General features: G+C 50.7%; 1 protein-coding gene across 5 annotated transcripts in view; it reads right to left on the reverse strand.

The window, feature by feature from the left end:
* KSR1 (kinase suppressor of ras 1) overlaps positions 1-1,393 on the reverse strand; it is a 146,181-nt gene extending 144,788 nt beyond the window's left edge. For all 5 annotated transcript variants that reach the window (XM_027625715.1, XM_027625717.1, XM_027625714.1 and 2 more), the window contains exon 1: positions 795-1,393. In XM_027625715.1, the coding sequence (XP_027481516.1) occupies positions 795-1,025 (231 nt within the window). In that variant the 5' untranslated portion in view covers positions 1,026-1,393. The remainder of the gene's footprint in view (positions 1-794) is intronic.
* Positions 1,394-16,817: the final 15,424 nt, after the last annotated feature.

Consider the following 16,817-nt stretch of genomic DNA (forward strand, 5'->3'; position numbering starts at 1 on the left):
CCAAATCCTTTTAATACTGCACCTCCCGGCTATAATTTGAGGGAGGAGGGCCTGCAGATCTTATTCTTATTTACACTGGAGAGCAGCTCCTCCAGAACCCCTTAAATAGTGTCATCTTCCCACCAAAAGCGTCATGCCCCAGCACAATCCTCCCTAAACCAAAATCCAGTGTGTGAGGAGGAGTGGGGGAGTCGGTGGGTAATTATATTTTGAGCAGAGAAATGCTGTGGCTGCGCGAACGGAAAGCACCAAATGCCTGAACAGTAAAAAATGCAGTTTCAGCAAACACGTTTTGAAAAGCGGCAGACAAAAATCCTGGAAGAGAGGAAAGGAAGGAACAAGCCCGAGTCCGGGGCGTGAGGGGAAGACAGAGAATGGCGGGCCTGTGGCCACACTTCAGGGGGACCCCCCACGCCTCGTCACCCCGGCCCACGGCTGCTCCTCACAGTCACACAGGGAAAAGTCCAGCGTGTGACTCAGTGGGAGAATGAGTCCTGCAGCCCCGCAAAATGGAAACGGGGTGGGGGCAGAGATGGGGAAGCATGGGATGCCCGCACGCAGCCCACCCCGCCCAGGGGCGCCTCCAGCCTCCACCCCAGTTCCCACTCCGCCCCTCCCCCCCAATCCCGCCCAAGGTGAGGAGCTGGTCCTGGGGGGTCCCCAAGCCGCCTCATCAGCAAGTGGAGGAAGGAGAGGAGGGGGCGGCCCGAGCTCCAGGATGCATCTGGGAAGGAGTGCACCGGGGCAGCGAGGGAGGTGCTGGGGGCCGCTTCCCGGGCGCGCGGCCCCCTTACCTCCAGGGTCCGGATCTCCTGCTGGGTGAGGTCGTTGGACACGGCGCACTTGGTACGCAGCCCGCGCAGGCTGCCTATGGAGATGTCGATGAGCTTCTGGAGCTGGCCGCACTGCTGCAGCGCCCGGCTGGCTGCGGCCCCGGGGCCCCCGTCCGCGGCCGCCGCGTCCCCCCCGCCGCGGCCCTCCTTCTTCTCCCCCATCGCCGCCGCGCGCAGCGCCGCTCTATCCATGCCTCGGCATCGGGGCCGCGGGGTGGCCGAGGCGGGGAGCCCGGGGGGCGCGGGCGCCTCGGGAGGGAATCCGCGAGCCGGGAGGGCTGGACGAGGGGCGCCCCTCGGCGCAGCCGAAACGCGGACGCGAGGACAACCGGCCGCCGAGCCCGCTCCTCCCGCCCGCCCAGCAGCGGCGGCAAAGCGAAAGCCGCGGCGACCCGACGGCTGCGGCTCCCGAAGCTTTTAAGTGGCAGCGGGGGCCGGGTCAGGGTAGCTGGGCATGCTGGGACTTGTAGTCCGCGCCGCGCACCTGCCGCCCGGCCCGCGCCCTCGGGGCCCGGATCCGCGCCCGGTGCCCTGAGCCCCGCGCCCCGCGGCCCAGAGCTTCCCCCCTCGGCGGCGGGCTCGGGCTGTGCGACACCGCCCCGCCCCTGCGCCCCGGGAGTGGCTGCTACGCGCCAGCTCCTCCCCCGGATGCCCAGAGCCGGGGGGGGGGGGGGGGGGGGGGAGCCTCGTCTCCCCCGCCCTACCCACCCCCCCAACCGGCCCCCCCTACACCGATACCCCCCTACACACGGTACTCCCGCCTTCAGCCTGGGGGCTTCCCACGACCCCCGGATGGGGCGGGGCAGGGGCCCGGAGGGTCCGCTTCCTGCAATTCTGCGGCCGCAGCTGAACCCTTGGAAGATGGGGACAGTGGAGGTTCCAGAATTTCTATGTGGGTTTAGGGGCCGCCATCTAGTGGGAAGGGGCCTAAAGTACTTGTCCTCCAGCTGGTTCGCAGAGCATTGGACTCTTGATTGTCTATGCCAAAGGGAATTCTCAGGCCTGGAGAAAGACGTCAGGGCTTTCTTCAGGAACTTACTTACCCACCAAAATAAGTATCCCATCCCTCAGCCACCCCAACCCAGCAGGCGAGACCAGACGCCTGGGGTGGCACATTGATTTGTCATGGGCTTGGAGTGCTCCCGAGCACACAGCCTGGGCTCAAATTCACACTCTACCTAGCAGTGTGACTTGGGCAAAGTGAGCTCACCTCTGAGTGTCTGAGTTTCTGCATCAGTGAAAATGGGGTGATAATAGTACCTAGGGTTCACATAAAGAATGAGTTAATGTATGGACCTAAATTGATTACTGACACATTTGTCACTGGATAAATGCTAGTAATTGCTACAAGCCAACCTCAGATCTCCTAACCACGGCCCCAGACCCCCGCTGTGGACAGAGGCACAGTACCCCTACTAACCTGTGTGTGCCTGCCTGTCTATGCCTTCTAGCTCAGCATTCAAGCTGCAACCCATCCCCGCACTCTCCCCTCCACGCCCCATCTCCTGCCGGGTTCACATGTGCCCTCTTACTCGGCTAAACTGAAAAGCCAAGACTCGAATCAAAAGCACACAATTCCATACTTCCAACATCTGCTATCCAGAAGGAGTATCTCTGAATTTTCTCTTGTAAGTGCCTTGGCTGCAGAAGCTGCTGGCTAATTTATCTTTGAATCCTCTTCCCAGAGCCAAAAACAGCGCATGGCCCACAGCAGGAGCTCCATGAAGTTGTGCAACCCATTTCGTGAATTCTTCAGGCACATCCTGTGCTGAGTTTCTGCTATCTTTCAGGCCAGCCCAGGCTTGGGCCCTTTCTCTCCCTGTCTGTTCTGTCTGTCTCTCCCCTCCTTTTTTTGAAGAATGAGAACTGTACAGGAGGTAGGTTCCCAGCGTTGTAGTCCTGCCTGAACTCTACACATAGTGCTGGGTGGCAGTTTATATTAAACCTCCCTGTAATGTCATTTGAAATTTCAAAACTAAAATACAAAACTATGATAACTTTAAAATGTGCTTTTGCAAACGAACCCCTCCTCTGACAATTTTCTGAAACACAGGAGGCTTCCTCCCTAACTCTTGCCCCCTCCCACTCCTCACTTAATTTAAAACAGGACTCCCTGTTCTGTATCTATGAAGCCCCCCACTTCTGACTGACTGTTACCTTAGCCCAGCCCACGGCCCTTACAGAAGAGTAGTTAACTTCCCTGAATGGGAACTGTGCACCTGTTGTTCTCCACCTGAGTGTGAATCATAATCTCCCGGGGGCTTGGTAATAGGCAATGATGGACCCCACCCTTAGGGTTTCTTTTCTTTTCTTTAAGATTTTACTTATTTATTTGACAGAGAGAGAGACACACACACCGAGAGAGGGAACACAAGCAGGGGGAGTGGGAGAGGGAGAAGCAGGCTTCCCGTGGAGCAGGGAGCCCGATGCAGGGCTCGATCCCAGGACTCTGGGATCCTGACCTGAGCCGAAGCAGACAGACACTTAATGACTGAGCCACCCAGACGCCCCACCCTTAAGGTTTCTGATTCTGTGGCTTGAGGATGGGGCTGGAGAATTTGCATTTCTAACAAGTCCTCGGGTGCTGTTGCTGCGGCTGCCGTGGGTCTGGGGTCCTGAACTTTGAAAGCGTTGGTGTAGAGGAAGGGCAGTGGGCCCAGAGAACTATCTCCAGGGACCGTCCATAGTGTGTCCCAGCTGGGCTGGTCGAGAATCTCTGTTTGTTCAGCAGCCAGAGCTGCCGGGCTTGAGTGACTGACTCACTCTAACTCAATTCACAGGAGGTTTCCTGTAAGTGCCTATTGATGCATTTACATCGAGCTGTAATTGCCACTGGGGCCTGGTTGACACATTTTCCCCCCAGGGCCACTTTGGGTAGGAAGCCAGATCCTGAGGAGAGTAACCGCCTGCCTGGCAGTGGTGTTGGGGCTGGAGACTGGACAAACCCCAGCTCCCTGGCTGCTGTCTCGCCAGGATCCGCGCAGCTGGGCGCTCTTCTGTGGACGCGGTCTTCCTTCTGATCCGTTGGAAGCAGTCAGTCAGGCACTGCCTACCTACCCACTCCATCTCGGAGGCACTGACGCCCTTCTCGGGAAGGTTCGGGTGTCCCCTCGGCCACACCTTTACAGAACTGACTCTTAAGAGATGCAGAAAGCTAGGCTTTACAAATAATGCCTCCGCTCATCCCCTTAACATTCAGTAAGTACTCCTCAAGTGTTTACTTAGGTGGCCGGCCCTATTCTAGGCTCAGGGAAACAGTAGCGAACAAAACAAAAATCCTCACCCTCAGGGAATTTGTATTCTGGCGCGAGAAGACAGACAAGGAAGAAAGAAGTGGGATGAATGCCCAGTATGGCGGATGGTAACAGGTGCCTGGATGCAGCAGAGAGCAGGGAGAGGGACGGGGAGTGTGGCGTTTACGACCTTCCCTGGAGCTGTTTCAGGGAGCGGGGTTCTCAGTTCTGGCTGGGAATGGCTGTCTGACCCCAGGCAAGCCCTCTCTCATCTCAGAGGGTCTTTCCCCTCATTTGCAAGATGGAGGTCACGTGTTGTGAGGATGGACAGAGAGAGATCTGCAAAGCGAGGGTCACAGAGGAAGGGTCCTACGTATTTATTTTTATTTATTGGTTAAATGCTTACTGTGGGCAGCACTGTTCCAAGCGCCTTAGTTAACTCACTTAACTAATGTTAGTTACTCTCCTTTCCCACCCTCCTGAGTGAGTCTCTCCGGGTTTGATGAATTCATCCATTACATGGTGATTCTTAGGCTCAACTTCATCTCCAGGCTCTTGAGACTTTCTCTGTGGCATCCTCAGTACGGAGAGTTCTCCCCTTCCTTTCCCCCTCCCCTCTGCCTCAGGCACCTGCGTTATGGGCACACTAAGTCTTCGAAGCTTGCAAAACCCTGCGTGCGTCTCAACACCACGCGGCTGCATGGGCAAGTTCACGCTTAGACCCAGCAGGCACGAGAAGGGCAGCTGCCATGTGCCAGGCTCTGGGATAGGACAAGTGAAGGAAACCAAGTCCTTATTCCCGTGCAACAAACCTGAGAGTGCAGACAGAAAGTTAACAAGTCAGCAAATATATTACCAGAATAAATTCAGGGAAGGATAAGTGGTTTGAAGGGGGAAAGCTAATAGCTGATAGCAAGTCCCCAGGATCTGTGGTGCTTCATTAGCTGAAGTGGTCAGAGAAGCACGCTCTGACTCCTTTCGAATTAAGATCTAAGGAGGAGCAAGGCATGTGTAACTCCGGGAAGGGGGCATTCCAGGCAATGGGAACATCACGTGCAAATGGCCTGAGGCAGGAACAACTTGGCACACTCCGGGAACAGAATGAACCAGTGTGGCTACAGCACAAGCAGAAAAGAACAGGGGTTGGAGAGGACGGGGGCACTGCTGGGAAGGGGTCCAATAAAGTAGGACTTGGGCAGGAAGTTTGGAATCTTCTCTAAGTCTTTGTTACTCCTCATGTGGTCCAAGATTCCTGCATCGCCTGGGAGCTTGTTAGAAATGCAGGGTCTCCAGCCCCACCCCAGAGCAGCTGAATCGCAGCCTGGATTTTAGCAAGATCCCCATTTGACTTGTATGTTCAAGTTTTTAGAAGCATAGCTGTCTAAGCACATGGAAAGAAAGCCACATTCCTGACAATTTTAAGTGTTTTAAAACATCTCTCCGACCCCTGGAAGGGTGGATGTGAGAGACGCAGGGGTACACAGCAGGGGCACTGGTTATGAGACTGCTGCAGTGGCCCAAGGGGGGTCACAGGTGCAGAATCAAGCGCAGGTGCGCGAGGAGGATACGGAAGAAACAGGAGGCCCGACAAGCCGATGGGTTGAACGCGGAAGGAGGAAAGAAATGGTTTGAGCGATCTTGGCCGCTGCCTCTCCTAAGACACTGGGGGGCGCTGTCGGAGGAGCCTTACCCTGCAGCCAGGCGTGGCCACACCCACTCGCCCCATTCCCACCTCCACGCCCCGCATTGTCTGACTGGCAGGTGGCAGGCTTCTCTTAGAACCTAGGGCAGTACAGGAGAAGCTTTGTTTTCACGGATTTTACCCTCAGACTATCCGGGAAATGCACCCTGGAGAGATGGACTCCATTATCTGCTCCCTGGGCTCATTCATTCATTCTTTCATTCATTCACCAAAGATTCACTGAGCCCCCCAATAGGCGATGCCCTGCGTCTTGTGCTAGCCTGTGGGAACAGAGCAGTAAGTGACACATCACTTTATAGTTTATAAACAGACTTTCCTTTGAAAGGAAAGCTCACAGTAACCTGTGCTGTGCTTCCTAAGGCCTGTGCCATCTGGCACGCCAGCTAGAAAACCACACAGGGTTTCCGTTGACCTCAGGGTGAAGTAGCAATGCCTGAAACAAGGAAGGCCCACAAAGTCGTTCATTCCCAGGCCCCGCTGCCCTGTCCAAGTTCATGTGCCACTCAAGGCTTTTTTGAGTCAAATGTCCCAATTGTAAAGAATCTGATGACAATAAAAAGTGTCTGTCCGGGAAGAAAAATACACATCTCACAATTGTGAAACAGCTTCCTGGGGTTTGTGGGGTCCCCTTGAGGGTATCCATGAACCCCAAGGGCTGTAGACAAGCTTAGGAGCCCTGCTTAGCGGTTGCTCCTAACTGTCTTTACTCAACAGTCGTCGGTCACACCGGGGAGTGTCATGTCACGGGGACCTTGCTCAGTTTGTCACTTCTGCCTGCAGTGCTTCCTCTCTACCTCCCCCACCTACATCTCCACTCGTCCTGGAGGTGGAGCCCCCCACCCCCTCTCCCACAACAGAAGCGATCTTTCTAACTTCCAAATGCCCACAGAACCTTGCACACACCTTGTATTTTTGGTTCTTCCCCTGCCCGTTTCCCTGACTGGATAATGAGTCTCCTTGGACTCAGACAGATTCTGTATGATCGTGGGAGAGGTTTTCACCTCCCTGAGCTTGTGCTCCCTCATCCATAAAAATGAGCATAAGAATCTCTCCCTCAGCCCGGGTTGGAGCGAGCACTAGGTGTTATAGACAACTGATGAATCAGTGAACTCTACCTCTGAAACTAGTAAAACACTGTGTTAATTAATTGAATTTAAATTAAAAAAAAAATCATCTCTCCCTCCAAGGTGCCCCAGAGAGGTAAAGGAGATAGACAGACCTGGCACACAACAGTGCTTACATGTGACTGAATAAACAAATGATGGGTTGCATTTTATTTTCTTTAAAGGTTTTATTTATTTATTTATTTGAGAGAGAGAGAGCGAGCAAGCACAAAGCAGTACAGAGGGGGAGAGAGAAGGAGAAGAGGGCTCCGTGTTGAGCAGGGAACCCGACTCGGGGCTGGACCCTGGGATCACGACCAGAGCCCAAGGCAGACGCTTAACCGACTGAGCCACCCAGGCGCTCCTGGACTGCATTTTATAGGCGAAGAAGCCAGGGCCTCTCTCGAGGAACCCTGTGTGGCCTTAGGTGCTCGCTCTAGAAGAAATCACCACCACCGGTGTCACGTGGTCAGAACCCACTCTGGGTCAGGTCACAAGAAGGAGCCGAGTTGAGAAGGGTCCCTTTTAGCCCTGGCACTAGAGTCACTCCGGTTGCCATGTACTTCTTCAGGCAGCCTGGTGGAGAGACACGCATCCAGGGAAGGCAGGAGGTGATGTGGGTACCCTCTACTCTCCTGACCCTTTCCCCTCCTCCACTTTCAAATCCTTGCCCTTCTGAGCCACCAGGGTGTGTTCTGCATCCTGTGGCTTCTGGTACCAATCTCCCACACCCTTCGGCTCTGTCGCTGTGGGCTCCAGCTTCCCCCCACCCCTGTGCTTCATCAACCCTGCCACCTGTTCCCATTGTCACCTTTACCCACTATCCCCAGCGCTCGGCCTTCCTTCCCTCTTTGCCCTACGGAGAGTCCTCGATCCATCATGATGGCCAGTCCCTGGCTAGCCCCCTCCGTGAACTCGGCCCTCTCTTCCCGCCAGAGGAACCTGGCTAATGAAGTCCCAGCCCTTGTAAAACCCAGCCCTCCACCTTCTCCAGGCCCGTGCCAGAGCAGCTGAACGATATTAGAGAAAAACACAGCTCTGCTGATGGGCTGCTCTTTAAATTCATGACCGCAAACCTCAAATTGGCAGTTCTCAGGCCTGGCAAGCCTACCAACCTTTCCTAGAAAGTTCATTTTCCCATTCTCAGAGATAGCTATTTCTTTCTTTTTTTTTTTCCTTAAAGATTTTATTTATTTATTTATTTGTCAGAGAGAGAGAGAGAGAGAGAGAGAGAGCACAATCAGGGGGAGCAGCAGAAGGAGACGGAGAAGCAGGCTCCCCGCCAAGCGGGGAGCCCATTGCAGGGCTCCATCCCAGGACCCTGGGATCATGACCTGAGCCGAAGGCAGACACTCAACTGATTGAGCCACCCAGGCGTCCCAGAGATGGCTATTTCATGCTTTCTTCTATCTTTACCAATTACCTTGCACTTGTCAGCTAATGTTCTTGGCTCATCCTTCAGTGAGAAACTAGAGGCCATCAGACCAAATCTACAGTCCTGTGCTCCCCACCCATCCTCCTGTGACCACAGAAGAGGTGCCCTGGTACCCATCCCCTCCAGCAGGCTTGAGGCCTCCATTCCAGCAAGTATCCTGCTTTCTCCTGCATCTTCTCCCTTTCTGCCCTGTTATTCTCATTTGCACACAAACATGTTCTGGTATCTCCCTTCATGAAAGAAGGAAAGAAAGAGAGAGAGAGAGAGAGAGAGAGAAAGAAAGGAAGGAAGGAAGGAAGGAAGGAAGGAAGGAAGGAAGGAAGGAAGGAAGGAAGGAAGGAAGGAAGGAAGAAAGAAAGAAAGAAAGAAAGAAAGAAAGAAAGAAAGAAAGAAAGAAAGAAAGAAAGAAAAAAGGAAGGAAGGAAGGAAGACAGGCAAGCAGACCTCTGTAGTAGTTAGGGTCCTGGCAAGAAGCAAAATTTCACTCAGATGGTTCAACTGACCTCAAAGAAGGGGCCACTTACAACATTAAGGGAGCAAACAAGGATGCTGGGGCAGCCAGAGATGAGCAGCGCTGGGTAGGGCTGGCAACTCCTAGCGCAGAAAGACCAGGGGAAGGAATAGTGCTCTCTGCGCCACGTGAGAGGGGACAGCATAGGAGACAGGGCTCTCCTGCCTTTGCCTTCTCTTGGCTGAACCCGTTTGGGCACATTCTAGCAGGACAGTCTAGGTGATGCAGTACAAAAGGGTCCCCCTTGCAGAGCCCAGAGTGGGCAGAGAACATCTTGGATGGGAGACCGGCCAGCACCCCTTGCTTTTACCCCAAATGCCCTTCCAGCTTCTGCCCCGTTTCTCTGCTAACTTTCATAGCACAACTTCTTCGAAGAGTTGTCTACACTCAATTTCTTTACTTCTCATGCTTTCTCCAACCTACCAGTCTAGCTTGGTCTCCATCATGCAGCCTGACAACCTTTCCATTTCAAGGTCGCCAGTGGTGGCCATGATCCCAAATGAGAGACAGCCTCTCAAGCAATGGCCACATCGCCATCTTGAAACAGTTCTCTTGGCTTCCGTGCCCCGCAGACCTCTGTTTTTCTTCCTACCTTTCTGAGTGCTGTTGCTTGGTTTTCCTTGCCAGCCCCTCATCCTGTCCATCAGCTTGCTCCAGAGCTCCATCCAGGACCTGTGAGGACTGCCACCTTCGTGCCCGCTCTCCAGTTGACCAGATGCACAGCGTCTTCTTACCCCTTCAGCTCTCAGCTCACGTCCACCTCCCCACAGAGGATCCCCCAGGCCACACTCTCCAGAGCAGCCGCTCCCACCCTTGGTACTGGGTCATGCTGCCCTGTTTGGTGCCCTCCTCAGCCTTACAGCTATTTGTCAACCTGCTTGGCTTATGGATTTGTTTCCTTCTTTATGCAGGGACTTGTTAGCCAGCAGTGGTGCCCATTCCTACATCCCTAGTACTTACAACAGTGCATGGTACATAGCAGGTGCTAAATAAACAGTTGCTGCATGAATGATCAGGAACTTTGCCAATGTCACATAACAAGATAAAGCCAATAATTTAAGAATGCTGTTGTGCTTTTGCAAGACTGAATTTCCTGAGAGGCACTTAAATATCCTATTGGATTCTTTCAAAGCAACTCCCTTTCCTATTCAATTTATACTCACATCTATTATATGTATATGTGAAAATAACCTGAGCAGAGAATCTGACAATACAGATTTGGAAGTAAATGGGGCTCTATATTAGTGTCACATAGTTCCATAAAGTAAAGACTCAGAAGGAGCTCATCTCCTGGCCCCATCTGGTTAATGGTCAAGGGCCAGCACTGTGGAATGAGGCCAGACCTAGGTTTAAATTCCATTTCTAGGGGCGCCTGGGTGGCTCAGTTGGTGAAGCGTCTGCCTTCAGCTCGGGTCATGACCCCAGAGTCCTGGGATCGAGTCCCCTGTGGGGCTCCCTGCTTGGTGGGGAGCCTGCTTCTCCCACTCCCTCTGCCTCTCCCCACCCCCATGTTCTCTCTCTCTGCTCTCTCTCTCAAATAAATAAAATCTTTGAAAAAAAATTCCATTTTAACCCTCGTTCATAATGTGACCTTAACCAAATCACTTTATCTCTCTGAGCCTCTAGGTTCTCCGGTATAATTGCCTGGCTAGGGCTGTCACAAGAATTAAGTGAACAGCTCATGAAAAGCCCTCAGCCTCTAAGCCTGGCACTGTAAGCACACTATATTAGTTCCAATCATTTCCACAGCTCTGATACAATTTTCCAATTTCAGAAGCCTCCCACTGATCACAGGCTGCAAAAGGGAGCGACGAACGGGAATCGGGGAGGTAAGGGCTGGAGGCTGTGTTTGCAGGTTGTTTGAAAGGTGGCGGGAAATGGCTAGAAATTAAAGATAATGTTATATCCCCACCGGGGTCGAAGCCCTGAAAAGTTATGGTGCCCATTCCCACAAATAGGAGCCAGAACAAAAATAAGACCACAAAACAGAAAATCTGCATGTATGCTAAAGTGAAAATGGCTTTTTTTCTCCCTAGATTTTCTAATTGCAAAATTCTAGATAAATTCATGGAAGCTGAGATCTTCATTTTCCAGTGCCCTTGCTGTGTTGCCTGCCTCCAGGTAATCCAGCGCATAACCGACGCCAGGTTCAGAAATTCCTAGGATCTGACTGCCAGGAGATACTTCTACACCTGTAATATAACTAATGATAAATGATAACGTGTTGGCTTTTTTATTGTTCCATTGTTTTTGAAATTCATCTGAGTCCTTTCACCTATATTAGTTTGCTTGAACTCCACATCTTCGGGATGTGGTTGGTACTCCTTGGGTTTAAACCCAGAGAAATTGATTGTTGGGGGTCGGCCCCACATTCACAGAATAACCAAAATGTAGCCTAGGCCCCTGGATCTACCAAATCACAAGCCAAATGACCTCCGACTTACTCTTCATCATTGAACCAAATGAACCCATTTAATTAGCATAAAGATCTTTCTCAAGCTGGATTTCATATGCTGGGGGGACTTGTTTTACAAGAAATTGAGGCAGCACCAACCTAGTCCCAGGCAGAAGACAGACTTGGAAAGGTTCCCTCCTGCCACCTACGGCTCCCCATAAACACAACTGTGTCCCTGAAATACCATCCTTGGAGAAGAGTCTGTTGTCTCGGACTGATGTTCTTATTCCCCTGGTGGTACTAGAGAGAGCTGGGTGGGTGGAGAAGTGCCTAGAAGGGAAGGGGGCTGCTGAAGGATACTAGTTCCTACAATTATTTACATACCTGCCGATCATCCCCGTTCTATGGAGGCTGAACTGCAGCAAACCTGTGTCTATTCCCTGTGGCCTGGGCATCTGAAGGGACTCAGCTCAGGAGCATAAAACAAGGTCACATTTCTGGTTAATGCACACTTACAAGGACTTGAAACACTCACCCTCCTTAATCATAGTCTTCATCCAGGCCCTGTCCCCGAGGGTGTCTAGGCCTCCCCTTTGGGAGCTAAGCCTATCACACAAAGCTGCCAGGTCTGTGATGAGCCTCCACCAGCCCCAGGTGCCAGGTGCCAGGACAACCTGGTCGACACAGGCTCCAACCCTCCCCCTAGACATTCTCGCCTCACAGCTAAGACCAGTGGGCCAGGTTGAGCAATTCTTTACAAGGCTCAGAGATAAGGTGCAGATTTTTAGCTAACATATACTGAGCATTTATTACTTGCAAGGCACTGTTCTGACCACTTTTAACGCATAGCCCAGGATCCTGAGGGCCACCTATGAGGGAAGTACTGTAACTACTAGTCCCTACTTATGACAGGGAAACTGAAATTTAGGAAGATTTAACTGCACTTCACTGGCTACTCCTTCTCAGTCTCCTGGCTGGGTCTCCCTCATCATCCAGCCTCTAACCACGGAGCACTGGGGCAGGCAAGGCTCGGTCCTCCCCTCCTCTGGGCTCACCTGGCCATCTCATCTATAAGTTGAATTTGCCCCTGGGCTCCAAATTCCACCTACCTCTCCGCATCTCCATGTGGATTTCTAACAGACAAATGCCAACTCAGCGTGTCCACATGGAGCTCCTGATCCCCCCACGCTCAGCCTGCTGCTCCCCGAGTCTTCCCCATCTCAGAAGATGGAGACACCATCCTGCCCCTTGCTCTGCCAAAAGCCTCAGAGTCATTCTTGATTCTTCCCTTTCTTTCCCAGCAGCTGGACTTAAAACACACACACACACACACACACACGTACACACCAATATGACATGATAAAAGAAAAAAATTGATAAGTTGGGCTTCTTTAAAATTCCAAATTTGGGGGGCACCTGGGTGGCTCAGTTGGTTAAGCACCCAACTCTTGATTTCAACTCAGGTCATGATCTCAGGGTCATGAGACTGAGCCCCCGCGTTGGGCTCTACACACAGCAGAGAGTCTGCTGGAGATTCTTTCCCTCTCCCTCTGCCTCTTCCCCTGCTGATGTGTGCATGCGTGCACTCTCTCTCTCTCTCAAATTAATAAATTAATCTTTTTTAAAAATAAAAAACCAAATTCAAAATTTTTGCATCTCCAAAGACAGCATTAAGAAATTGTGAAGAGGGCGCCTGGGTGGCTCAGTCGTTAGGCGTCTGCCTTCGGCTCGGGTCATGATCCCGGGGTCCTGGGGTCGAGCCCCACATCGGGCTCCCTGCTCGGAGGGAAGCCTGCTTCTCCCTCTCCCACTCCCCCTGCTTGTGTTCCCTCTCTCGCTGTGTCTCTCTCTGTCAAATAAATAAATAAAATCTTTAAAAAAAAAAAAGAAAAGAAATTGTGAAGAGACAAGCCATAGAAGGCGAGGAAATATTTGCATTTAATTTTACTCCCTTCCCCAAATCTGCTAGAACTACAGTAAAGGAATGTTTTTTCCTCTCCAGTAGAAGAGACAATAGCTATAAAATCTTGGGAGCTGGAAAGCTGGTAGAGCAGTAGTAAGAGATTTAGGGAAGCTGAGAAGTAACCAAACCAAAAAGTGAGGCAATGATGAACTCCTGAGATAAGAAAATGATACAGGAAAGGAAAAGTAATCATAATCCGTTACCATTCCATTCAGCTATGATTGGCATGTCCATAGTCGTAACGGTGTAAGTACTGAATGTTAATCTAAGTAAAAGTAGAATATGATGGCGTTTGGAGGATTGGAAAAGGGGTCTTAGTGGTGGAGGACAAGGAAAGACTCAAGGCTAAATCCTCATTTTGTACAGTTTAAAGTCAATAAATAATCCTAAAACTGAAAAATCATGCAACAGTCTTATAGGCTTGTTATTTTAAGCTATAGAGGAAAAAAAATCCAAGGGAAAACAAAAAACAGTTAGAAAGGTAAAAAAATACTTGCTACAGGGGTCCCTGCCCCTGTAATGGCAATGGTTAGGGAACTTGGTTTTTTCATATTGACTCTTGTTTATTATTTGACTCTGAGCAAGCACGACTTTTCGCAATTAAAAATGTCGCAAATTGTTAGGGCGCCTGGGTGGCTCAGTTGGTTAAGCATCTGCCTTTGACTCAGGTCATAATCCTGGGGTCCTGGGACCACACCCAGAGTCGAGCCCCACATGGAGACCGTAGCATCACAATCAGCAGGAAGTCTGCTTCTCCCTCTGTCCCCCGCCCCATGCTCTCTCTCTCTCTCTCTCTCTCTCTCTCTTTCAAAAATAAATAAATAAAATCTTAAAAAAAAAACCTGCCAGCTTCCTTAATTTTCACCCCTGTTGGTCCCCACTTAGGACCAACCATTGAAAACCAAAGACGCATCCCTAACCAAGCGCACGGGATGCCCTGCTTCTATCAGCCTCCTCTGGCTTCCCCTACCAACAGCCTCCAGTCGGGGCACACCTGAAGCCTCCTCCCCTTTCCCACTTGAAAGCATTCCCACCCCTGCCCGCCTTTGAGGCTCTGCCAAACATGTGGGCTGACTCCCTAGGGAAAGCTCTGAATACTTTTGTCTGTTCTTGGCTCTTTCCCGAACTTTGGACAAGGGGCGGCAGGAGTCATGGAGACAAAGGGACAATCTGCGGTTGATTTTGGAGATGAAGCAGGCCGACCTTGCTGAGGGATTGAAAGGGGGCGAGGGCTCCAGGGAAGGAAAGAGGGGAATCAAGGAGACTCACCGGGTGGATGGGGGCACCATTAACTGAGCTGAAGGCTGAAGCAGGAGCACGAGAGTGAGGCTGGCTACAAGTCAGAAGTCGGGTTTTGGGGCGCCTGGGTGGCTCAGATGGTTGAGTGTCTGCCTTCGGCTCAGGTCATGATCCCAGGTCCTGGGATGGAGCCCCGCATCTGGCTCCCTGCTCGGCGGGGAGCCTGCTTCTGCCTCTGCTTCTCTCTCTCTCATGAATAAATAAATAAAATCTTAAAAAAAAAAAAAGAAGTCGGGTTTTGATGAGTTTGAGACACCTATTAGATGTTGGTGTCCAGGAGGCACTTTTACAACTGAGCCTGTGCCCAGAAGGGATCAAGCAAGAGAGAAGATGTGGGAAGGGCTCCTATGAACATGGCTTTCATAGCCAGGAGCGTGGATGAAACCACAGAGGGAGAGAGGAAGAGACTGGGAAGCTGGACTGAGCCCTGGAGACTCCTAGGGTCAGAGGTGGGTGGAGGACGGGAGTCCACGGAGAGAGGACCTCCCAGTGCGGATGCAGGGAACCTGCTGCCTCAGAGCGAACCCCGCACTCCTCAGCACGGCCCCGGAGCTCTGGGCCACCTGCCGCCACCTTCCTCTGTGGCCCCATCTCATCCTGCCATCCTCCTTTGGGCCAGCGTATTTCCCCAGATGCGTCTCATTGCTTCAGACCTTCGTGCATACTATTTCCTCTCTAGGACTTCAAAAGGTATGTAGACTCATTATCAATAACTCAAATACAAGGGCGATGCTCGACAGAGAAAGTAAAAGTTGCCAGTAATCAGTCCTTCATCGATACACTTTCGGGCTACATCCTTCCTGATGTGTTTTCTGTGCACGCACTAAGAACCCTCTCTCTCACACACATACATGCCCACAATATCTCCCCGGCCACCAAAAATGGGAAATGCCTGCTTTAAAACTTGCTTTTTTTTCCTTCTTCTTCTTTTTTTTTTTTTTTAAGATTTATTGATTTAGGGCGCCTGGGTGGCTCAGATGGTTGGGCGTCTGCCTTCGGCTCAGGTCATGATCCCGGAGTCCTGGGATCGAGTCCCGCATCGGGCTCCCTGCTCCTTGGGAGCCTGCTTCTCCCTCTGCCTCTCTCTCGCTCTCTCTCTCTGTGTCTCTCATGAATAAATAAATAAAATCTTTAAAAAAAAAAAAAAAGATTTATTGATTTATTTTAAAGAGAGGGAGAGGGAGAATCCTCAAGTAGACTCCCCGCTGAGCAGGGAGCCTGATGCAGAGCTCCATCTCATGACCCTGAGATCATGAGATCATGACCAAAATCAAAAGTCAGATGCCTAACCAACTGAGCCACTCAGGTGCCCCAAAACTTGCTTTTTCTTCTTAATATGTCATGGACCCTTCCCATGTCAGTACGTGGATGCTTCATTCTTCAAAACAGATGTTCAGACTTCTTTGTATGGATTGATCACAATTTAACCATTCCCCACTGATGAAGACTTGCCCCCTATCTTTTTTGCAATTACAATGTGGCATTGCTCTAATTTGTACATTCAGTGCAAATTCATGCCCTTGGACAAATTCCCAGAGGTAGGATTGTGAGGTCAAAAGAGGTGAATGCTGTTAATTTGATAGATATTACCGAACTGCTCTCCAGTTCAGTAATATGGAGACCTCCATATTAGGAGGTCTCCTAATTTTAGGAGACCTCATGACAATTTTTGAATGAAATTCCTGTTTATCCACATTCTTGCCAAGACTGGATATTGTCGATCATTTTAGCTTGTTCAATTCTGTTAGAAAGATTATATTGTATTATTGTTTAGTGCACATTTCTTAGAATATAAATAAGGTTTCTCATAGTTTTTCATATTCTTTGCCCATTTTTCTGTGGGTTTTTTTTCTTTTTGATTTGTAAGCTTTCTTGGTGTATTTGAAGGATCGGCCCCTGTCTTATGAAGGTGTTACAAATATTCTGTATTGATTTGTTTTTCTTTGTTTATCTTTATTTTTGCTTTATAAAGGTTTAGAATTTTATGTGATTTTTTTTTTTTCAGATTTTGTGTGTTGTGCTTATGGAGGCCCTCGACTTTCCGAAGTTATTTTCTATAACTTGTCTTTTTTCTAGAACTTGATTGGCTTTATTTTCTTACATGTAAACATCTTAGAACCATCTGGAATTATTTGAGCATTGAGAGACAGAGACCTAGTTTCTCTTAGTAAATATTTATTGAATGAACAAATGAATGGGAGAGACATTCTGCAGCCCTAAGTTAAGTTGATGGCCTCCTAAGGGTTTAGATTAGGTGCTTAATAAGGTTATTCATTCAACAAATGTTTCTAACCATGCGCCCATGTGGTGGAATGCGCGTGACTTTTCCTGTCAGGGGAGGAA

The sequence above is a fragment of the Zalophus californianus genome, chromosome 16 (genome assembly GCF_009762305.2).
Source record: "Zalophus californianus isolate mZalCal1 chromosome 16, mZalCal1.pri.v2, whole genome shotgun sequence".
Classification (NCBI taxonomy): Eukaryota; Metazoa; Chordata; class Mammalia; order Carnivora; family Otariidae; genus Zalophus; species Zalophus californianus.